Raw genomic sequence first — 25632 nt, 5'->3', positions numbered from 1 at the left:
TATAAAATAAATAAGTCACAGGGATGTAATGTACAACAGGGAAAAGTCAATAATATCATAATAACTTTGGATGGTGACACATGGTTACTAGAATTAGTGTGGTAATCACATGGTAAGGTATATAAATGTTATTGAACCATTATGTTGTACACCTGAAACTAATGTATTGTATGTCCGTTATACATCCATAAAAAATAAATTAAAAATAAATAATAAAAGAACTTCCACAGCCAAAAACAATCATCAGTATATAAACATTATGACCATATGCGAATGACACAGCAGTAACATCACTGAACAATGTTCATTTCCACTTCCATAACTAAATTCAGTCCAACAGTCAATGATTTGAATTAAGTAGAAAAGTAATTTCATGCCAAGAAAAATGTGGTAAACTTGAGAGCGGAAAAATACTTGCTTAAACCACAGAGTAGTCAACTGAGATGGATTATTGAAGGGGCCAATGTTGCAACTTTCTGTATGTTGGTAGATGATCTGAAAATATCGTGCTTCAGTGTAAGATTGGATGTTCTTAAATATGTTTTAAGTTTCCCAAAGCTTAAATCTGCAGTCAGTTCATTTAGGTTGTGGGCAATGTATTAACCAGAGATCCTTTCTTTCCACAGAGCAAAATCAATGAATTATCTGTCCCTGTGAAGAACTTGTGCTTCTGAAAGAATTTTAAATCTATGCTACGAAAGGCCTGAGGTACTAAGTCTAAAAGGAGTTCTGGCAAAATCTGACTTCTTAGAAACTACTGTCTCAACATGTTTTTTTCTTCTGAGGAGCAATAAGATTCCATATATGGAATAAGGCCTGATGGCATACGTACAACTCAATGAATCTGGTGGCCAGGGGGAGATTGCTGGTGGTCTCAGGGACCACATTTAAGCAAATGAAGCTGAGTCACCAGGCTGTGTGTCCATTCTGCTTCCTCACACTCAGAGCTAAGGACAGCCCTCACTTGTCTTTGGCTTGTAAGACAATATTAGGGGAGGCTCTCAGTAAGCAACAAATTCCTATTGTAATAAAAATGGGAAGAAAAGGGCCTAAGGAAAGTGATTTAAATAAAAAAGAAAAGGAAAAAATCCAAAGAGTAACATTATTTTTACCAATAGTGCATAAAATTCACGACCTACATTCGGTATGAACAGTAATCACCACACTACCTTCCTATTATAAGCTCTTTAGAGGTACCGTGTTTCCCCGAAAACAAGACCTAGCCAGACCATCAGCTCTAATGTGTCTTTTGGAGCAAAAATTAATATAAGACCTAGCCTTATTTCAATATAAGTTATAGACCTGGTCTTATATGTTCTTATATGTTATATATGTTATATATATGTTATATGATATGATATATATATCATATAATATAATACCGGGTCTTATATAATATACTAAAAGACAGCGTCTTATATTAATTTTTGCTCTAAAAGACTCATTAGAGCTGATGGTCTGGCTATGTCTTCTTTTCAGGGAAACACGGTAGGAATTTTTGTTTGAAATAATGCCTACTAACTGGAGGAGATGTGAAGTTACTTCTGCTTTTTTCATAAACCTTCATAAAATTGGGAAGGAAAAGAACAACGAGAAAGCCTCCTAGCCAAAGAGAACAGAGAAGACAGGGCCAGAGGCTCTACTACTCCCTTAATCAATAAGTGACTGCAAAGAAGTTTGCCCAGGTCACGATTTACATCTGATATGCTGGTAAGGGATCACAGAAAGGCTGGGAACAAAAAGATATAGCTGAACATTACAGACACTCAAGTAAGAGCTGACATCATAAGAACAGATGAGCTAAACATTGGGTGTACACGAGTGAGAGGAACCAGTGCCATATCCACTCATGTTGCTTCATTGACCTCCTAAACCAGCTAGCACCAGTTTCTCCAGACAGGCAGAATGAGATCTTGAAACAATTTTCCACCCAGGTATGAAATATAGAAAGGAAGGGAGATTAACATTTTTTGAACACCTATTATGTGCTAGGCCCATTATATAAAATATTTTATGTAACCTTCACAATCGTTTGACTGAACAAGAAACTGAGGCGTAAAGAGTGAAAGTTATCTTCCTGAAATCAAGCAGAACACTAGGTCTGCTTGGCTCCAAAGCCAATGCTATTTCTACCATACAACACAATCATCAGCATAGATTCACTCGAGTATATTCTGCTCAATAAATAGTACTTTTTCCTGCTCCGGAAGATAGGCTACTCTGGCCTGTGCTGATCACTTTACTTTGTTAACCTATAGATTTCTGGACCTTTTACTTTTTCCTAGACCATAAGTCACTGACTCGCTAGTTCTTGCCTGGATTAAAGCTCCCAGGCTGTGCCTGCACTGGCCTGTGACAGCTGTACAACTTACTCCTACTGCTGAGGAGATACTGCTGGGACACATGAAAAGGCATGTATAACAGCCAGCAAGTTAAAAACATGTAAAACGCAGAATTCCACAGGAGTCAAGACTTCTAACTCGACCACTTTCACTATTAGATAGGACAAGGTCCACAAAACTGGATATTTCAAAACTAATTTAAATCTTCGGGATTTTTTTGTTATTTGGTAAGCACCAGCTTTACTTCTCTAATTATGTTTTGCTCAAACAAATATTAAAATGCATCTTCCTTCTCAAAGTAAATGTAGCAGATTGTGGCAATTCACTCTCCACCCAAAACCAGACAGAACAAGATGAAATATTTCAGGAAAATAAGCAGCAAAATTGATTGAGCTCTCATAAATAATAAGGAGTTGATTGCTCACAGAAAATATTTTAACGAAACTCAAGATTACCCTCAAAACAAATCCAAAACAACTCTTCAATTATTTTTTCTGAAAATCTAAGAATAGTTTCTCAGGGTGGTTTTTGGGTTTTTTTTTCCTTGGATTTTTTGTTTGTTTGTTTTTGGCATGTTATTGTTGACAAAAAACACAACCTAACAGGATTAACTTTCCTTTCAGCTGCCCACTGGTCTGTATCCTAACTTGGTCAATACTCAATGATTTAGCAACACACAGTTCCCCACCCACAATTTAAAAATACATTCCTTTCATAAATAATTTCCGATTTCTTCAGATGGATAAAATACCTCACTAAGCAGTACAAAAGGATTTTATGTCCTTGCCTTCTTTTTTTTTTATCCTTGCCTCCTTAATCCTTTCCTTTTCGCCACTCTCCTGCCCTTCCCATTTAGCACATCAACGTCCAAAAATAAGTTAGACTGCTATTTTATGTACAAGGCTCTATTTAAGAAAGTCTCACAAATGCTAATACTGTAACTTTTGGTTCAGTGCATTCTCTCCCATTTATTAGTGTTATCGAGTAGACCCTTTTAGTTCAGTGACATTAATACCATTACAAGATTTAAAATAAAAGGTAAAGAAGGCATCAAAATCCTTGAAATAACCTTGCATTCAAATACTTCATTATTACTGAATGTCAACTATAACTAAATATGTAGGTATATATAGTCATGGGATATGGAGTACAACATGGAGAAAATAGTCAATGGTATTGTAACAGCTATCTATATACGATGTCAGAGGGGTAGTAGTTTGGGACGTGGCTTATCACTTTATGAGGGGTGTAAATGTCTATTACGTTGCTTTGCACACCTGAAACTAATAAAAAAAAGATTACAATAAAAAACACACACAAATACTCCATTATTCCAAGTGGCAACTTTTAGGCCAAGATGCTGTTTTCCTGTGGCTTTCCTGAATATTTTGCCTTAAACTCAGGCCTTTTGCCTTAAACCCAGGCCATCAGAGGCCCTGAAAGTATAATGGGGAGTAACTATAAGAAAACAGATGACTCGATTTGTCTAAGATTCAGTGAAACATCAAAAGAGAACACACATAAATAAGTGGCAGTAGTATTTAGTAAAGTATTTGATAAAAATTATAGAGCAGACTTCTGCCTTTACCCACCCCCCTCAAAAGATAAATAATGAGGATCTTTATGGTTAGAAGAACCGTATCAGTCAGGTGAGGGCAATGTAATAGCGAAGAAAATTAATCAACATGTAAAAATTATTTCAAGATACATCATATGTCTAAATTTGAAACACAACCACAAAGCTTCTAGAAGAAAACAGAAGATCTTCGTAACCATGGAGTAGGCAAAGATTTGCTGTATAGGACATACAACACAGACCAAGAAAGAAAAAAAAAAATTCAGTTAATCTAATTACACCATTAAGGAAATGCGTAGATAAGCTACAGACTGGAAAAAATACAACACACATCTGACAAGACTTGTATCCAGAATATATAGAGTTCTACAAACCAACAACAAAGAGATAAACAACCCAGTAAAAAAAATAGGTAAAACACCTGAACAGACACTTTTTAAGATAATTGAATGGCCAATAAACACATAGAAAAGTAGCTTATCTTTATTTATTAGGAAAGTGGAAATTAGAAACCATAATGAAATACCAATTCACATCTAATAAAAGGGCTAAAATAAAAAGACTAATAACACCTTATGCTAGCAAGTATGTGGAGCAACTGGAACTCTCATACATTGCTGCTGAGAGTGTAAAATGGTACACCTACTCTAAGAAACTGGCAACTTCTTATAAAGTTAAACATGAATCCTATGAACAGCAGTATTCCCTTTTAAATATTTACCCAAGTGAAATGAAAACATATTCACACACACACAAAAGAAAACACAAGAATGTTCATGTGGTCTTATTCATAGCATCCAGAAACAGAAAACAATCCAAATGTCTACCAACAGGAAAATTATGGTATACTTGCATAACGGAATATTAATCAGCACTAGAAAGGAATCAACTACTGATACATGTACCAACCATGAATCTCAAAAACATGATACTAAGGGAAAGAAGTCTTATACAAAAGAGTGATTACTGGGGCCAGATCAGTGGCTCAGGCGGTTACAGCCACCTAACTCCGTGCTCCTAACTCCGAAGGCTGCCGGTTGGATTCCCACATGGGCCAGTGGGCTCTCAACCACAAGGTTGCCGGTTCAATTCCTTCAGTCCCGCAAGGGATGGTGGGCTGTGCCTCCTGCAACTAGCAACAGGACCTGGAGCTGAGCTGCGCCCTCCACAACTAAGACTGAAAGGACAACAACTTGACTTGGAAAAAAGTCCTGGAAGTACACACTGTTCCCCAATAAAGTCCTGTTCCCCTCCCCCAATAAAATCTTTTTTTAAAAAATGTATGCAATCTTTAAATTAAAAAAAAAAAGAGTGATTACTGTATGACTCCATTCTTATATATTCCACAAGTAGACAAAATCAATTTATGGTGAAAGAAATCACAAAAGTGGGCATGAGAAGAAGAATTAACTAGAAAGGGAAATGAGGGAAACTTTTGAGGGTGATGGATATATTCTAGAGCGTATGTAGTGGTTACACAGATGTATACGATTGTCAAAACTCACCGAACTAAATACCTAAGAACATACTGTATGTTAATTATACCTTAGTGTTTACAGAAGGTTAAGGAGTCCAAATCAAACAAAGTGATTGTTAAGTGATCCAGTATAAAGAAAAATTGGACAGCTTTTTTATTATCTGAATTTTTAAAACCCTGAAATATTTCTAATACACCAAAAAGGTAGAGTACGTACAATACAAAGAACATTCACGTACCCAACTTTATCAGTCTTAACACTGTCGGATTTGTTCAGTTTTGTTTCCTAAACAGAAAGCCCCTTCTGAACTTCTCCCAGATTCATTCACTTCCTTCCAGCCCCAGCAGTAATCATATCCTGAACTTGATGCATCACAAATTTGGTGCTTTTCTTATATTTCAAGTCTGTGGACCTGAAAAATAAATTGCACCGCAAGAGCATTTTTAGGTCACCTATATTTTAAATGCCCTTTTTATACTTGAGATTCGATGCTCTGTAATTCTATCCTTCTTTAACAAACATACGTAACACCATCGCTGTGACTAGCACTTTGTTAGGTGCCAACAGTCTAGAGAAGAATGCCTGACGTAAAAATAACTTCCTGCCAGGGTGCTAATGCAAGATGAGAGATACACACACACACACACACACACACACACACACACACAAACACACACATAAATTTCTTTGCAAAAGAACTTTATTCCCCACCTTGTCAAAACATTCCTAGCATCTAAATTCCTAAATCATTGGGTAAATTTGCTTAACAATGGCCAACAAATAGAATATTTATACAAACAGTTTCCCCATTTCTCCTGATTTTTTACACTAAAAAGGGAAATGAGGATTATTTGGCATCTGCGTCCTAGACTTTGACCTTTTTTGCCACAGTCATTAAGGGAGCTTTACTCATTCACTACAGAACAATAAAGAAACCTCAAGTTACACAATCATCAGTGACCAAATTAATTGCAATCTAGATGGCTCAATATTTCTTTCTTCCTTAAGTGATTCTTTTCTGTTTGGAGAAAAAGATATTTTAAAAATGCTGCCTGTGTTGGTCTAAAGATTAGTTACTAGTTATAATGAAAGGCCCAAAAACAAAAGCTGATTTACCTGCAAATCTGTTAACATAAAATCTCTTTATTTGTGCTTCTCACTTCTGTGCATCTCAGCCATAACAGTGAAGTTCACAATAAGGTATTACAAATCCAGAGGTCCCATCGGAGATCAAAGACAGATTCAATTATATTTAAAATATTTGTAGTATTAAAAATAATTTGATTATAATTCTCTGACAATCCATGTATCTGTATATAGTCAGTTTATATTAACTACAATTCTTCACTCTCTGATTATCTCATATTTAGAACTATAAAATATGAGAACTGGAAGGCATCTTATTTTTAATAGACAAGACATGTAAGGCTTGTAATGCTGAAATTATTTTTCCCAAGATCACATAGAGAGCTAATGGCTGTCAGAAATGCTTTCCTGTATTTTTTCCCCCAAGTATCTCGTACTCTCATGCTTTAGTTCGAAACTAAAGCACTTTGGGTACCAGAAGACTCAGATAGTTTCTGTAACATCCCGAGGGTGGGAGATGCCTTAAGGATCCCAAAGACGCTTTTGAGACCCAAGCACAGAGGAAGTGGGAGGAAATATGAGAAATAAAAGGAGACTAGTGGGAGTAAACTGGTAGATGGTAGAGGAGTAAGAGCGTACTAGGTTTTCCTTGCTTCTAACCACAATCTCCTTAGAGAGAAGCAGAGAAAACACATGCAGGGCAAACAATTTTTCTCGTCAAAATATATGTAAAAATATACATATAAATATGGCTATATGACACTACCTGTCAGACCTGGCTACTAAAAACTAGCTTGGCAATATTTAAAATTATTTCATTTCTTTATTTTCCAGTATAAATACTTAATACTAATCTTGTGAGTACTGTCATTATTCTGTATCCTAAAATGAAATTAACAAGAACAAAAGTCAACTTTATTACACTGTAAGTGGACCAAGCAGACCAATATTAAAACATCTGTGGTGAACAGTAATTTTCAGAAATTCACTTTAGCCTTTTTGTTTTTCTGTAGAATTTATATTTGCCCAGAGCCAGCTTAATTTTTTCAATTACTTTTACTTTATGTTCATTGCAAAAATAAATGGAGTTTTATTCTAGAATGTAATTAATAACCTTTGAAGAGATTACTACAAATATTTATCCTTAGTACTCTAAAATACTGTATTGATTATAGTGATTTTCTAAAATGTATTAGATAACCCTAATTGCAATGAAACAGCTAACAATTCAAATACCTTTACTGGCCAACAATTATAGCAAAGGCTCATATCCAAGACACTTAGTGTTTAATGAAACAGATTGTGCTTCATTTGGGCATACATTTATTTCTAAAAGTAGATATAGTTTGGAGAACGCTATTTTGCTAAAATTGATTTTTTTTCAAAAGTAACAGCAATATATTAAAAATGGAAGTGCTAACAAAAAATGTTTGGCTAGATTAGAAAAGAAAATTTGATTTTGCATTACAAAGCAGACAATAAATAAAACTGTTAAAACAACATCTAAGAAGTCACTTGTATCATTTTTAGCATAATTGCAAAACATTAAAATTACTAAAATGTCAGTGCTCCAGAGTCTTGAAAAATGTGTTTGCTGGAGCTTGCACAGCACCTGCTTGTTCCTAACTCTGCACTTTGGACATAGAATACCTCCATCTTCCCCACCTCCCACCTCCATTCCAGATCCTGCCCTTCTCTCACTTGACCCCAAAACACATTCCTAACATTTGGTATTCCTTCATTGCAAGTCCTCTCAGCATTTGTCTATCACTTGTAATGTACGAAATAATTTGGATTAATTTATGTACAGTTTATTAATATTTATAAACTCATTTTGGCTACTTTTTAAAAGTGGGACCTTATTTTTGTGCAGCTCATATTTTCTTTCCATTTCTCCCAGAGTGCCTAGCAAAGTGTGGGTATTCGATATGATTAGTCACTGTATATGATTAGTCACATACAGTTATCTATCTGCTCCCAGCATTAAAAAAAAAAAAAAAAAAATTCACAAAAAGACTGGGAGACATTAACGAGAACCTCCAGACAGACGAAACAACACAGAATCTAGAGCACAATTTCCTGTACATTAAACCAGTCATAACAATAAATCCTATTGGTTTTTAGACTTGCTAGTTTCTTACCCTAAACTGATCCATCAGAGAAGCAGTCTAGTATAATGTTAAACACCAAAAGCTGTAGAGTCTGACAAATCTGAGTAATTACCTTGCCTTTACCACCCAAGTCTTGTCACTTTAGGTAAATTATTTAATGTCTCCAGGCCCCAATTTCTTCATATTTAAAATGGGCATGATGCTACCTGCCACACGGCTATCAAAAGAATAAATTGTGATAATGCATTCAGAGAGCTCTGGCAGAGTAAGCTCTCAATAATGTCATTATTATTTATTTCTACTTTTTGTTTTTTCTTTTAAATCTATAACTTAGCTACAAAAATATTTTAAATTCTATAGCTTCAATGTCTGCATTATTGTATTGGATATAGTTTGCCCAGCAACCACCTCATTCCACATTTTACAATGTGGTGAGGCTGCCAATCTCAGCACACCATTGATGGTCATACACTCCATCATCTAAGAAATAATGACAGGTCCAAGGGGTAGACAATGCAGAGCTAAACAGAGTCCTTCCAAAGACTGATATGTGGGTGCTAGAAGACTTTTCTTTTTTGACAGGGGTTACCAAGTTCGGGCAATACGAGTATATTCCCAGAATTGCCAACACCATCTTAGCTGACTACACAGAATTAGATTCTCCACAGTAGATGATGGATGCAGCCAAAATAATTTGAGCCTTTGGATCCCTCTGGATCTAAACCTAGATCCACCCCCAGTCTTAGGAGTAATATGAGGCAATATATTGCACTTCTGCTTAGTTTGGTTTGGGTTTCTGCAACCAAAATAATTCTTACTGAAAAAATTGTGTATGTCTATTTTGACAGACAAAGATTTTTCTCCATCCCAATGTCTCTAACTTCAAGGCCTGTCCCGGAGCTCTACGTACTTTTTTTGTTCTGGTTATAAAATGATAATCATGATAATCATAACACATTTGCAAAGTTGCTTGAAATTCATACAAAAGTGATATTCAAAATGTAACTAAAATAAATGCTGAGAATGACTCACTTTGGTTTTTGAAAAGTTCCAACCAGCTCACCTGGATCCACGCGAACTTAAGCTTCTTGCTTTCCTTAACGTCCCTAAATCTCTTAACTAACATAGCTTCTCATTTAATCTCTAATAACATCTGCTTTTAGAGCATCGTAGCCGACGTCTGTTGTTTAAGTCTGCCTAGCATCCATTCCGCCTTCTTCTGGTAACACCACCATGACTATCTGTGGAGAAAGCCCCACTTTCAGGCCACGTGGAACCAGAAGAGGTTGCCATGTTCCCCAGCTCCAAGGTGAGTACCTGAGCTAAGCCCGGCCAATCAAAACATCCACAGCAGTTGGCACATGACTGGAACATAGATGAATGAGGTCCAGAATGACTGGGAGAGAGATATTACAAAGACATTAGCTCTCTTCAAATTAATTTATGAATTTAATACAATTTTAATCAAAATCCCAAAGGATTTTTTTCCTATTAAGAATAATAAAATCATTCCAAACTTTACCTGGAGAAATAAGTAACTATGACAGCCTGCAATTGTTTATTGTTATTTCTGAAAAATTTTTTGACTGGTATAGTCCACTTGAATGATGAGATATTAAATATTAAAGATACAACATATAATGTGGTATGTTACAAAACACTCAAATAGAATACAATAGAAAATCCAGAATCAGATCGCAGAATATAAAAAGTTAAGCATATGAAAAAAGATGCATTTCAAATCAATGAGGAAAGGACAGGTCACGCCTACAGTGGCAGACAGGTAACACGTGGACTGCACCTCCCCCCCCCCCCCCCCCCGTACACTCACTGCATACATCACTAATTCAGTAGCATGCTTTCCGGCTGAACCCAGATATGGCTTTGGAATCTTTCCCCACATGGCATGCCAGGCAGCCTCATCAATCTACCAACGCACGCAAGATTATCTGACAAGTAGTGCTGAGACAATCAGCTATCTATTTGAAAAAATAAAGTTAAATCTCTACTGCACACCATATGCCAAAATAAATTCTACATAGATGAAAGAGTTCAAGGTAAAAAAATGAAACCATAAAAGGACTAAAACAAAGCTGTTGCAAAGGGATTCTCAGAGAGAGACAGAAAAGCTTTGAGACGAGGCGGCATGAGGGAGTGAGAGAGCTGTGGTCCCCTGCACCGCAGGGCTCCTGACATTTCCAAGGTCTGGCCGCTTAGCTTTTCTTAGAGTCCTGAGATCTGTCTGTATCTTTACAAAACGTTCATCCTTTTATTTGAACTGGTTTGATAGGTTTCTGTGCTTTGAAACCAAAAGAGCCTTGAATAAGGCACACGCATTATCTTTTTTAAAAAGGTTTTGTTAGTTGATCAACTCATTTTACTATAAATAAACAAATCTACAAAATTTTTCTGAGTCTCTGAAAGAGATGTAAAAAAATCAAAGCTTCCCATTTTCTAAGTGTGAGGTGTAACATTTTATATAGGTGACAGATTAATTAAATGGAAAGATACACGACTCAACTTTCTCATCTCTCTATCCCATTGAGTTTACTTTTCACAAAGCATGCTAAATAATTTGCAAATTTAAAAACAAGAGGGTCAGAAGGCGGTAGAAAGAAAAAATGTGGCAGAAAAGCCAAAGGAATAAAAAAAATCTGCACTTCACATAACTAGTTATACGAGTATGTCAAAGCATTCTGGCAATGTTTTGGGAGTCAGGTCACAGAAACGAAACCAAATTTGAGTTTTGTAACTCTTTTACTCTTCCCAAAAGGCAAATCTACTGGCACTTTGTTCATATACAAAATTATTTCAGGAGTTTTGTTTGCACACAGAAATCAAACACAAATTTTATGAAGGAATCAGTGTATTTTCTGTAGAACGGCACTTAAAGTAACTCAATCAACTGTAGTTCTATATTTCTCCAGACACAGAATATTAACTCATCTGAATGCACCATCATTTCTCCAGAGGAAGTCAAAAGCTTATTTCTCTAATCTAGGGGAAAAAACCCTTTAAAGGAAGGATGTGTTCTCATGCCGTGTGACTCTATGTAATGTTTATAGACTAAAATTTTTCTTGTCAGTCCCCACAGCCAACAGACAGATATATTGCGTAAGTGTTTTATAACAAAGCTGAATGATACAAGGTTAACACCTTCCCAATTATTCCATTTTTTCTCCACTGGTAACAACCAATCTTCTACTGTCCCTAGACAGAAATCTCAGGGAAACTCACTATACCCAGTCTGCCCCCACATCCTGTCATTTCTTCCTTTAAAACAGTGGCTCTTAATTTTCCACCCCAATGTCTCTAAGGAATCAAAAGCCTGTGCTAGTAACAGGGGCTCACTGCCAGAGATTCTCTACAAGTATCAAATCTTTGGGCACATGGGCAATCGGAAAGAGGCTGTCTGGGTAGGAAAAGGTCCCCGGTGGATTCTGCTGTCCCTGGTAAGAATCGCCTGCTTTAAAATATTTCTTGGGTTGAATCTTCCTCTCTGTTCCCAGTGCCACGGCCACCACCCCCTCCAATGATTATCACCTCTGGTTTGAACTGTGTTTTACTACAACAGCTGCAGTTTTCCTACCTTTGGTCTTTCCTCCTTGCATTGCATCCAGTGCATCCAACAGCTGCCAACCCAAAATTCTGTTCCCATCATGTCACTTCCTGGCTCAAAAATGGATTGCATCAGTTCCCCAGCCTTTCTATCTCTTCAACCTCTCCTGCTCTCTGTTGGCCTCTTCTCTTTGCTGTACAAGTATGTCCTAATTCCCATTGAAAACAAAACAGAACAAAGAAACAAACCACCACAAAAGTAAAACCTTCCCTGGACACTTCATTCAACGCTAGTTACTATAACTCTGCTTCTTTTATTTTTCCGAGCAGCTTTTAAAAAGTGCAGTCTACTCCCTGCCTTCTGCTCTCGTCGCTCTGCTGAAACTGCTCTTATGAGAACGCGAACAATCTTGTTCTCCGATTACCAAATCCAATGGACTCCTGTTTTGTTCTCAACTTCCTCGGCTTCTGTAGCATCTGGAGATGCTGATCACTTCCTTTTAGAAACTCTTGCCTCCCTAACTTCCTCCACTCCATTTTCTCCAGACTTTCTCCCTACCTCCTGGCCCATTTCCTTCCAGGTTCCTCTTCCTCCACTGTCACTTTTAAATGGAGGGGTTCTGTAGGGTCCCATCCTGGTTCTACATCTCTTTTTGATTTGCACTCTTGATGACGACATCCCCACTCATGGCATTAATTACCACGTCGACCCCGACATCTCAAATCTTCATCTCAGTTCTGACATTTCTCTTGACTCCAGACCTGTACTTCCAATGGGCTACTGGCCTTTTGCACCAGGATGTCACACAGGGAACTGAAATTCAGCATGTCCAAAATCAAACTTCTGATTCACCCAAGAAAGTGTGCTTGCCCCACTCATTTTGGTTTCATAGTTATCCAGTTTCCCAAACCAGAAATCTAGGAGCTATCCTTCACTTTTCTCTCTCCCTCAGCCCCCAAACAAACTGATCATTTAGACCTGTTGCTTCTATCTCCTTCATATTTTTCAGCTCCACAGTGTCCCATCTAGTCTCATCCTTATGGTATCACAACAGCCTGCTATCTGCTTTCCCTTACTTCGTGTCTGGAGCTCCTACACTCCATCTGCCACTCTGAACTTTCTAAGACATCACTCCCTCACTTAAAGCACTTCCTCATTTAAAGCACTTTAAACACCCCAGTGGCTCCCCAGGCCTAAACTTTTAACAGTACACACCCATCAGTAAAAATGTGAGTCTACACCCTCAATCTATGAATAGTCACTAATGCATATATATATTATAAACATTTATAAAATATAGAAATCAAGAAAAAATGAGATAAAGATGAAATAAGTAGACAAACACATCCCTGATGAAGTCATACTATCATTAGCTATTATATGACTCAAAGTACAATATACTCTTAGGATGAAGTTCATTATGAATGATGTGTTAACTCACATTTCAAACAGTCTCCTTGGCAATTTCATATTTTAGGCTCATTTCTTGACAGGTATGATTCCCTTGAAATGTGACAAAGAGCTCCTACCAGGAGAAGTGTCAGCTCTACCTTTTTGCTACTGTTTGTGGTGTTAGAATTATCTTCATTCCATGGTTTCTTTGTGCAAATCTTTAAGTCACTTGTTCACTGTGTGAAGATTAGTTAAAAGCACTCTCAGTTCCTCTGCTTTGTGAAGTTTCCACTCTTCCCTAAGGCATCAGCTTCTTTATTGAATGTGTAATGGCACTGTCTTAGAAGACTGAGTGAGACAACCAGTAACATCTATATGTTAAATATTAATAAAGCTCAAGCTCTTTTTTCAGGTTGAAAAGTTAAATAAAAGCTCCACTTAGAGACCACTGCTTGGAGCTGCGTACAAGGCCCTTGATGATTTAGCCTTTGTCCGTCTTTCCAGCCTGTTCTCCCAGGATACACTTGACACATTTCGTACCTTACAAGGCTTTACTTCTCTCAACACACCACATACTTATCACTTTCTTATCTATGATGTGCTGTCTTCTTTGCGCGTCTCCCTCCGCTTACAGCGCACCATGTTCTCACGTCTTTTAAAGCGCTTATCACAACCTGCTATAAATGTTTCCAGACCAGCCTAAAGGGCAGGGATTACTCCCAATTTTGAATTCCCAGCATCTACCACAGTATCTTGTTTGCAGTAGGTACTTAATAAATGTTGACTGATAGAATGAAGATCCAAATCCCTCTGGCTGGCTTTCAAGGCCTTGCATAATCTGGCTCCAATTTATCTACCCAGCTTTATTTTCTTCCCCCAAGTCCATTCCCATTCTCCTCACTTCCTATCATATGTCGCGCTAATTCTGGATGTTGCTCAGGTTACCCCTCAACTTGGGCTGCCTTCCGTATAGAGAAGCAACCTGTCCTCCAAGCATCAGATCAAATTATCCTTTCCCCATGAAGTCATACTCAACTCTTCCATGCTCCAATGGACCAGTGCTTTCAGAGAACTCTTGACGAGTGAGGACTACACATTGTAGCAATTACTCTCTATGTGGTAGTTTTCTCTTCCCAATTCCAGTCTAAATTCTTTCATGACAGAGACCACCTTTGCATACCGATCTCTTCACACAGTGATGCACACACAGGCTATGCTGAAAGCCCTGCCTGGCTGGTGGCAGGGAGCATGGTATAAGGAGAAAGCACTGGACTGGCTTTTAGTCCAAGTCCCACTATTAATTAGTTAGGGCCTTGAAACATGCCACTTAACCTCTCTGGTCATTGATTCCTCCTCTACAAGATGAGACTTTACAATTTTTTTAATTCCAGGTAAGATTTTTCTTCTTGCCCAAAAGAACATGAAAATTTTTCCTCTACAAATCAAAAGAAGGGGGGAGAGGGTTACCACTTTGTGAGGGATATAAATGATAAATGTCTAACTATTACCTTGTTTTGTATACCTGAAACTAATAAAAAAAATTTAAAAATAAACAAAATAAAAATCAAAAGAAATTCTGAGACCTTTGGTAACTCGACTTTAATGAACTTGAGTGTAATCGCCTGTCTATAAAAAAAGGTAAACAGCCCTAATGTTTCCAGACCAGCCTAAAGGGCAGGGATTACTCCCAATTTTGAATTCCCAGCATCTACCACAATATCTTGTTTGCAGTAGGTACTGTATAAAGGTCAAAGGACTTCAAAGGACTGTATAAAGGTCAAATGAGATAAAAATGCATAGATAATTTTAAAATCCTGATAAACAATGTAAGGCATTATTAAACTATTGAGTGGAAAACGCAAGCAAGCTGCATTATTTGTTATTCAGTTAGGACAGTGTGCTAACCTAGTGAAGGAAGGCCGGATCCTTGAATGGATGCAGCTGGATTCTTGAATGACCACTGTTCCACAGCCACAGGTTGGTTGTACCTCATCTCTCATGTACAAAGACTACAAAGACGCACATTTGATCACAAAGTAAAGTAACCTTTATCCTGAAAGGACTACATAACAGGAACAATATCAGGTGAAGTAACTGAGCTATGAGTTGAGACTTAAATTAAAACCTGATTATGGTTTCTAAAAATGTTCGTAGAATTTTCATAACTATTCTGTGTTAGAATCAATAAACTTCTCCTATTTTGATAATAATTTGAGAATCTTTTAGCATTAAGGGGCTCTATAAGAAATAATCTGGTTATAAAGATATAGCTACTCATAATAAACATGTCTAATTATTTAAGGGAAACATAAAGAGTCTAGTTAAACAATACAAAACAAACACAGAAACACAAATGTCCTGACAAGTTAGTTGTTCTTTAAGAGCTAGAATAATGAATATACACACAAAGTCTCAAAGAAAATGTAAAGTATTTTCCCTAGGAGATTCTCAACTTGTTCAACATACAATGAAGAAAGTGGCAAATGTACAAATCCAATCTTGCTTCTTTAATTTAGTAGTCTAATAATGTCAGTGGTATTTGTCACATGTCCCCTAACATACACATGAACCATTTTATATATGACACTCAAAATCTCAAACCATTCTAGAAACAAAAATTCTTTTCATTTCTGAAGTTGAATTTCATGCCAATCCACTTCCTCTATACAGTGAACCATTTTTTTTCCCAGTAGATTTGATAACAATACTTTTAGAATCATATTTAGGCAATAAAAGATGATTTTCCAACAATAATCCAATGAGAATTGCTTCAAAAATATTGATCTTTTCTCAAATATCAAACCTTAAGCAGGACACTTTACACAGTCTTCCCTAACCTTCTCTGAAACACTTTTTTGACATGTAGTCTAATTCATGTTCATTTAGCCAATTTTATAGCCCTAAAAATATAAATTCTAGAGCTTTCTATATAGACCCTATCTCTAGCACACAGGATACAGTAAATTCAACATACAATGTCTGAAAGGTAAGTATGCTCACAATCTGTGTATCTCTGCATATCTTAGTATCAATGCTAACCATCACTAGCCAAAACTGTAAGTACACAGTTAATAGAAAGTTTTAAGATTCTGAGTATTATGTGTGAAGGAAGAGGAAAAACCAGAGGTATCAGAAACTAAATGCAAAATTTAAGGATAAACAAGTTGACCTATACCAGAGATGAGAGAAAAATAGGAAAATAAGATTAGAAAAAAGTGTTGGCACCCAAGAAATGCAAACTCAATCTATTCACCTAAAATAATTTTTATGCTTATCATGTATTTCCTTACAAGTAAAACGGAGCCTTGGATTTTAACAACTTGTTATCCTGGCTATGCTGAGAGTGCCTTCTTTAACTCAAAGCACACCTCCATGACCCAATCCTACCTTCCTCATTCAGACTTGGTTTTTGTTGTTGTTGATGTTGTTGTTTACTGATGTATTCTAGTCCCTAAAAAAGTGCCCAGCACATAAACTGTCAAGTCAATAACAACCTCTGAGGGAGACATTATTACCATCCTGGTTTTACAGAGGAGGAAACTAAGATTTATTTAGCAAGGTTGAGTAACTTGCCTAGGAGTTACAAACCACTAGCAAGAAACAAACCCAGGTCTGTCTGACCACGAAGACCTCATTTGTACTCTACCCTTACGGGGCAGAAATACCATCTTAATGTCCCTCACTTGTGTCTTTACTGGTGGCAGCTTTCTCTTCTAAGGGGAAGGCTCCATTCAAGCTTCAACTTCTCCCTCAACCTTTTCCTGGGCATCCTCAACCTCTGATCCCTAATAGGGTCACCTACAGATCTCTCCTTCCTTTGTGCTGTGTCCTTTCCAGAGTTCTATTACACAGTCCTTTGCTTTAGCCATTTGCTGTACTTATTTCCTATCTCAACTCCAAACTCTCTGAGAGCAGGAGGTAGGTATCTTCGAATGTCTCTAGTACATGGTAGAGTTGGATAAACGTTAGATGTATGAATGAATAATCCCTATAAATCCATGAGATAAAAAAAACCCTTTAGCTCAGTTCCCTAACCACAGGCAAACAGAGACTACAGCTTTCCTTTGCTTGGGGGTGGCAAAGGCATGCTTGAAATTCCCTGCCCACACCACAAAAGAGCATCACCGTGCTACGTTAAGGCAGTTTTTCAAATTTTGAGACATCTAATGAAAGGAGAACACGGATCCAAAACTTTAAGAGCTAAGCATAAAATTCATCTTCTAAAAGTGGCCTACCTGGTTGGGACATCAGCTCTCAATGTTAAATAGTTTGACTGGTTCAATTAAATCACTGTTTTCGGTGATTTTTGCTTATTCTAAGTAATTTTATTTTTATATCCGTTGGCTTGAAAGCGCAATTTCATACTTTCCTCCACATATAAGGACAAAAACTGCTTGTTTTTCCAAAATGGGAAAATAAAGTAGAACCTGCGTGGTAGGAAAAAAGGTATTCAGTAAATATTTTGCGGCCATTTGTAAACCCTTCTTCTAAAAGCATATATGGCCCATTTTAGACTAATGAATACAGGGAAACATTTGCTGGATGATTTTCATTTAATTGGTATGAATACCAGGTTCAAATTATATTTAAACAAAAACTGGGTGTTTTAAAAATATGGTGTAAAGAGTTAAAATGTCTACCCATCACCACTAAGTACTACATAAATAGTACTGCATTCAATATTTTGGCTCTAAGAATTTATAAGCAAATGCTTAGCTAAGCCCATTTCAAGGTACACGTTTAAGGTAACCATTTTTTTTACATATACACCACCAGAGCCACAATCTGTAATTTTACTCCTTTTATTAATACTAATATCCGAGCAGTGTCCAGCCCTATCTATAAGTGAGATATAAATAAGGTTTATAAATAGGATATTATAAAGGTGGGACACTGAAATTTCAAAACTGGATCACATTAAATCATTTACTTGCAAATTAATATTTTGCCAAATATTATAACTGTGATTTTGAAAAAGGTGAAAATCACTTTGCCAAGCTAGACTTCTGACCTCTCAGTATGAGGACTGCTCACTTCCTACCCCTATTCCCCACCCCTCCTCAGTTCTTCCTCTGCCAGGAATACCCTCCTGACTCATCTCTGCCTATGTCCATCACTTCCTTGGAGAGCTGGCTCAAGATTAAGCTCCTTTAAAGTCCCCCCTGACTAATCCTGACTTCCACTACTTTCTAACTTTGCATTCCCTTGGCATTTATATATACGTTGAACAACCTAATCAATAACTTGTAAGTTTTACATCTTTCTATCATTTTCTCAACTAGAGACCAAATACAGACATATCATCTTTTATATTATCTTCTATATGGCCAGCAATAAGTGCTTCTTGAATGACTGAATTACCAATGAAAGAAAGCAAATGGCTCAAAAACTTCTCAAGTAAGCAACCGGCTTTTTAGATAACATTTACAATACTTTATCACCTCCAAAATGCATGAGTCCTTCACGGGGATGAGATTTAATTTAGCCTTAGTTCCATAAATTCACCATAAAAGATCCTGGTTACAGACCACATATATGCTTAAGGAAATAATGATCCTGGTTATTCGAACATATCTTGCGATTTAACACGTCAGGTTTCTAAAGGCTTAAAGCCTTGTAGCAGCACTCCTGCGAATGGTAGGAAGCTGGCATCAGTCTCTTGCAAAAGGGGCAAAACTCTAGTTGGCAGTAAATATTCAAACACGTGAGCCTCCACTGTTAAACTAGGCTCATTAACCACACAAACTTGCTGTTTCAGCTTTCTGGCTTCTAGGAAGTGCTATGATTTTCTTTGATTATTGTTGAGAGCCAATGATGGGTTAAATTCCCATAAATTAACCAGCGTTTTGGTGGTTTGCCCAAGCATACCGCTGGCATCGGTGTGGATGAATTTTTAACAGACCCGCCCTCCCAGGGGAGCCAGAGGTGCGCGAAGAAAGCGCCAACCCGGCACTTCTTAGGAGGCAAAAGGAGACCTCCAGAACGCGAGTCCTCTAGTTCTTAGTGTCAGCTTATTGTGTAGAGGCGGGGCTTCAAGCGCTGCTGCTTTTTACTAAATCTCCACCAAGTCTTCTTTAGGGACTGCCACCCACACTTCTGCGGCTGCCCAACTTTTCCTGCAAGGAGTATCAGTTTTTCCATGCTCAAAGACACAGCAAACCGGGTCTGGGGAGAGCCGGGACACCAGCGGAGGGGAAGACGAGGCCTTGGAGGGGGAGGGAATGGGCTCGCCCCGCAAAGGGGGCAGGGTGGCAGAAACAAAGTGAAAGCCGGCCCGCCGGCCCGCCCGCCCGCCAGCCCCGCTCACCCTCCAGCAGCACCTCCTTGCCCGCACGCTTCAGCGCCTGCACGGCCTGGTCGTGGGTGGCCTGGCGCAGGTCCGTGCCGTTGACCGACAGGATGGCGTCGCCCAGCCGCAGTGCCCGGCTCTGGTCCGCCGCCAGCCCCGGGAAGATCTTGGAGATGAGGATCGGCATCCGGTTCTCGCGGCCACCCTTGATGCTGATGCCCAGGCCGCCCGCCTCCTGCTTCACCACCCGCACCCGGCGCACGGGAGGCGACGCTCCCGCCTCGCTCGTCGGGCCCCGCGGCGGCGCGGGCGGACTTGGGGGGCCCAGGCCGCGGCTTGGGCTCCCCGGCAGCGAGTCGCCGGCGCCGCCGCCGTTCGGGAGGCCGTTGAAGGCTGCCGCCGCCGGCCCCAAAGCGGGCTCGGCCTCAGCCGCCGCGGCGTCGCCCGTCAGGCTCAGGCTCTCCCCGCTCAGTTCGGCCACCACCCGGACCCAGCGCTCCCTCAGGAGCAGCTCCACCAGCCCCGCTTTGGTGGCCCGCGTCCACACCGCCATGGCCGGCCCCGCTCCCGCCGCCGCAGTCGCCGCAGCTACCCTCATTCCAGTCAGGCAGCCTCAACGCTTCCCCCTTCCCGCCCGAGGGGGCGGGTCCGGCCCCTCCCCCCTGGCGATTCATTATTCATGAGTCCACGCCCATCCCCGGAGGGGCGGGGAAAGGAGCCACTTCCGGGAGGTTAAGGAATTGCTCGCACAGTCTGGTCGGTTGCAGCTCACCGGACGTGGGCTACAGGAGGGCGGCGGGCTTCATCTCACGTTCTCCTGTTCACCTCCGACGCCCCTCCCCCCAACTCCTGACCTGTACCGTGCAATTCACCTGAGCTGCCTTGGGCACGGAAAGCGAGATCAACTTCGAGAAGAACTTTGCAAGCCTGCAAGACTGGGTTGCACGTTCATTCTTGCATTGATTGGTTCATTCCGGATTTACTGAGGGCTCCACCGCTGTGTTCCTTTTGAGGCTGAGAAATGAGCTGAGTAAAATGTACCACAAATGAGAGCTAGCGGTCTAGTGGGGGAGGAAAACGAAGATCCAACCAACCTGGTGTGATACTATGTGGTTAGATGACATATAGAAAACGCCCTGAGAGCAAAGTAGAAGAAACCTTCAGTTAGGTCTGGGGTCAGCTTCACAGAGGTGACAATGGAAGGTGAATAGGGGAGCAGAGGAAACGGCAAAAGCAAAAGTCCAGAGACAAGAATCTACTGTTATCACCTGTTACTTGCCTGTAATAGGTAGAGAGGGGACCGTGTCTTCTTCAACCCTGTAACTACAATAGGTAGGCCTCAAATATATTTGCAGAATGGTGGTTACCTAGGAAGATGCCAAGATTCCCATGTGATCAGTGGAGTCAGCAGGATATGAGTGTGAAAAGCCTCATATAATTAAATATCAAAGAGTTTGGGTTTGCAGATCTGACTTTTCTTATCCTGGAAGCCATGGCCTTTTGTTGGGGCAAATGCGTGGTTCCAGAAAGAGCCTGCAGCAGGTTTTTCCCCCAGCTTAATGGGCTGGAAGAACTGAGGAAACTGAGGCCCTGGGAGCCAGAGACTCTGGCTTAAAGTCCACAATGAGGAAGCAAACTCAGTCAGGTCTCCTAGCTTCCTGATCCAGTGCTTTTTTTTTTTTTTTTAACATAACTCAGATCTCAAAAATGAGCGTCCAGAAATCACATTGCTGAGAAAGATCTCAGCAAAAAATATGAGATCAAGGTGCCCTCTAACTTTCCGTCAGCAGTAAAAGCGAAATCCCCATGTTTTCATGGGGGGAAAAGAGGGAGGGCTGCAAGCAGAGGGAGCGTACACCAATTCCTGTAAAAGGGGCTGTATACTTGCTTGCTCATGAAGTACATGTTGAAGCTCGTAAGCCATGTCCATGCACCACTCTGTGAATGCATATTCGTGTATGGGCAAAACTTCTTATACCAGGAGTTAAAACAATAAAAAGAGACTGGAAAGCACCGAGAGCCCAAATGAAAATTCAAAATGTGAAAAGTATCTCACTGAAAATATCATTACAGCAGAATCCTCTTTGCAATTAGTGGAGCAGGATTTTCCAAACTGCAAACATCAGCAGAAGCTCAGTCCTCCAGCCCTCTCCTAAATCTATTTCAGTGAGGCCAGCTCGCTGTTCTGGCAGGTCCTGATGTGCCAAAGTGACCCTATAGTCATAGACATTTCTGGCTTTGCTCCAGCTGAGGTGTGAGCCCCCAGAAGCCTGAGTTATGTGACATGTCTGCTTTTTAGAGACCACTTGGCAGCTGATTCCTTGGGGTCTGAGCACTATTTTGAACACTTTTACATATGTAACACCCAGAGGTTGGGCACTAGAGGATACCTTTATTAGCAAAAGGGAAATGCTGGAAATTCCAAAAGTATCAAGACCTTTAGGTCAAAAGAGTTGGAGGAAATCGCAGATCTTCTAACCAAATAATAAATGAAGGCACTTACATAAGACAATAGTTATGTAACAAAATATTTAACCCTGGAAGTAGAGAAGGTAATGAAGATTGATATTTGGATTACTTGGAGGTTTTTACTTATTTTTAAATATATCCATAAAAAATTCCCAAACTATCAAGATGTTTTTACAAGGTTCTTCATCAGAACCTCAATTAATTTTCAACAATCTCTTTCATCACTACTTTTATATCAGCCAGACTCATCCAGTGTCTCCCAATGATGCCTTGCAAATTCCCACCTGAGTCCATCCTTCCAAACACCTTCTGCCCCTTTCAGCCACCTTCCCACCTAGTAAGATCTCATCCCAGTTTTCCTTATCTACCCAATCTGTTGGGGTTTTTGCTTTGAACAATTTTATGCCTGGCTGGTTTGTCCAAATAGATTTTAAAATACAGAAGGGCAGGCCCACCCACCGACTTCTATTTATTCATTATTCCAAAAATGTTGCCTTGTAGAAAAGGAACTCATAAAACATGCGATCGATTGAAATTCAGTGTCTCCTGCGCAGTAGTCATTTCAAATAATCCCTTTGAAGGTTATTGGTTCCTTGCAGGGTGAAAATTACCATCAAGGAAATCTCAAGTAGTCAGTGGAAATCTACTTATGGTGGATAATGAAATCTGAAATAGAGTACACATGGCTTCTTTAAAGATGGTGAGACAAGCTTAGAAAATTTTTGAACGGGTGTGTTATTTTATCTACCTCTAAAAAGGAAATGGTTGAAATAATTCCCAATAACCTACCAGTCCTGCCATCTATCAATATGGGTTCTCCTCTGTTCAAACTCTTATCTTACTTTTTCTCAGAACAAGGCAGGGATCTTTGTTGCTTTAAAATGAGGGGGTTAGATTAGCTAGCTTCAGTTCCATAATTTCCTACAATTCTATGACTCAGGCTCTGATTCTAAGCCCTCTCAAAACCCAATGGTTTTTTTCCTTTTCTCTCATAGTAGATGCATAATTTAGCATGGCAATTAAGAGCACAAGGTTCAAATTGCAGTTTGGCCACTTACTAGGATATGACAATGGTCAAGGGGCTGAGGACATCGGCCTTAGTTTCTTTGGAAAAATATTCAGGTATGTTCTACCTCTAAGGGTGGGTGGCTGGGATGACGTATGCAAAGCGCTTAGCAGCACTGCCTATAAAACGTAGCTGCTGCTGTTATTACAACAGATCTTCACCTTCAGCAGCAACAGTAAAACCTTTGGTAGAAATTGAGAATCTATACTTTATCTAGGAATGAGTGTACCATGATACCATTTGATTCCAGGCTTAAAGGGCAAATGGCCAAATTAATTTCAGTGACAAACAGATCTTGTATAAAACTACACTTTGGCTGAAAGGGAGTACATATTGCCAAGAGGCCGTCAAAGGAAAGAATTAGTAGATCTGGGGCTCGGTCCAAGGTCTGAGTGTTGTGTAATTTCATAAGGAAGGAGGGCCCCAGGCAAAATTGCAGCCCTTAGCAAGCCTGAAGGTCACTACCACAAAGGTGGCCTGATGCCAGAGAAACAAAAGCAAGAGCCACTCAATTACTACCAAAGAAGAGGGCAAAGAGAGAAATTTGTAAGATAACCAATTCAACATCCAACTTTGAAAATTATGCACGCATAACTCTTCCCCAGTTAGAAGACAGTGAGATCAATTGTCCTTTTCAACAGGCAGTACTCCTCTGCCTTCCAGGAGAAATATCCTAAAATGTGTTTTTCTCTCCAGCACAAACATGAAGCAAAAAGAGGGAAAGGTGCATATATCCTTTAGCTGATGCAAGCACATTTTAAAATTCATCCCGCCAAGATAAATCACTATCCATTTGAAACCCACAAAAATGGATTAACTATCTCATGCTTTATGACTATAAAAACCCACATCTGCTAACCACATTACTAATGAGAAGCAGCTGGTGACAGTTTTGTAGCTCTGTGACTTTCTTTTTAGGAAAATATTAGCAAGGACACACTAAGCAGAAGGTTAGTTTCATGGAATCCACTTAGTTATGGAAAATTACCAGTGTTTTTTATTGACAATCATGGAAATTACATAATTTGCCATGAAATTCAAATGAGGTCCCAAAATAAAAACTTCCTCACCCCCAATATCAGTTCTAACAGAATTTCCAGTACCTCATAAGACATGCAGTCTTATAGTCAGCTTCAACTGATTTTTCATATATCATCGAACACCAAATCATATTTATTGATGCCTATGATATTTCTAGGCCTTCGTCCCACAGCTTTAACTTCCTGCTGAGTCAGTTAAAGGAATAGCCAATTGCTGGGATCACGGACCCCTTTCAGAATCAGCTGAATGTTGTGGACACACCTCAGACAAGTGCACATTTGTGCAAAATTCAGCATTCAAACTTCAGGACTCACAAAGACCCTAAAGCCCTTCCATGGACTATTTTATGGCTGAACTGTGTCCCCTCAGACTTCATAGGTTGAAGCCCTTATCCCCAGTAACTCAGAATATGACTGTATTTGGAGAAAGGGCCTTTAAAGAGGTAACTAAGTTAAAATGAGGTCATTAGGGTGGGTCCTGACCCAATAGACTGTTATCCTTGTAAGAAGAGATTAGGACACAGACACACAGAAAAGAAAGCTCATGTAAAGACATGGGAAGAAGCCAGCCATCTACAAACGAAGGAGAAAGGCCTCAGAAGAAACCAATGCTGCTAATACCTTGATCTCAGACTTCTAGCCTCAAGAATTGCGAGAAAATAAATTTCTGTTGTTTAAGCCACCCAGTCTGACGCTGTTATGGCAACCCATGCAAACTAATACAGAACCCAAGTCAAGAACCTACACAACAGCCTGTATTTTTGCCAAGCTTCCAGTCTCTTCTGCACCTTACTTATACAAACGGGTACTTTCACTGTGCCATTCCTTTGAATCTGAGTGTTCACAACTATGTTCTCCACTAAATGAAAATTCTTAACCACAGACTTCAAGGCCTACTCCTGCCTGGTCTTATTTCTCACATATTGGCGTAAGGGCTCTTTATCCAAATCTACGTATCTTTCCGGCACACTTTTCTAAAATGCTGAGCTTTCCTCTGTGGAAACCACTCTACTATTACCTTTTCTAGAAACCTCACCTGGTTCTGAGTTACTATCAACTAGGGAAGCTGTCACCCTCCAGGGGTGAGCTTTCCTGAATGAGACATGCACGCTCAGTACTATGGTAGGCTCCGCCTGCCTTCTCAGCCTCATTTCCTTCCACTTCTAATATATGCCGTTTCATCCACGTGCAACTACTGGTAATCCCTTGGAAAGGCTATGCGCT

General features: G+C 39.4%; 1 protein-coding gene across 1 annotated transcript in view; it reads right to left on the bottom strand.

The window, feature by feature from the left end:
* SNTB2 (syntrophin beta 2) overlaps window positions 1-22828 on the bottom strand; it is an 83303-nt gene extending 60475 nt beyond the window's left edge. The window contains exon 1 of the mRNA XM_081031021.1: window positions 19852-22828. Within this exon, the coding sequence (XP_080887147.1) occupies window positions 19852-20431 (580 nt within the window). The 5' untranslated portion in view covers window positions 20432-22828. The remainder of the gene's footprint in view (window positions 1-19851) is intronic.
* Window positions 22829-25632: the final 2804 nt, after the last annotated feature.

Source organism: Rhinolophus hipposideros (genome assembly GCF_964194185.1).
Source record: "Rhinolophus hipposideros genome assembly, chromosome: 21".
NCBI lineage: Eukaryota > Metazoa > Chordata > Mammalia > Chiroptera > Rhinolophidae > Rhinolophus > Rhinolophus hipposideros.
This window is presented reverse-complemented; position numbering and strand designations above follow the sequence as displayed.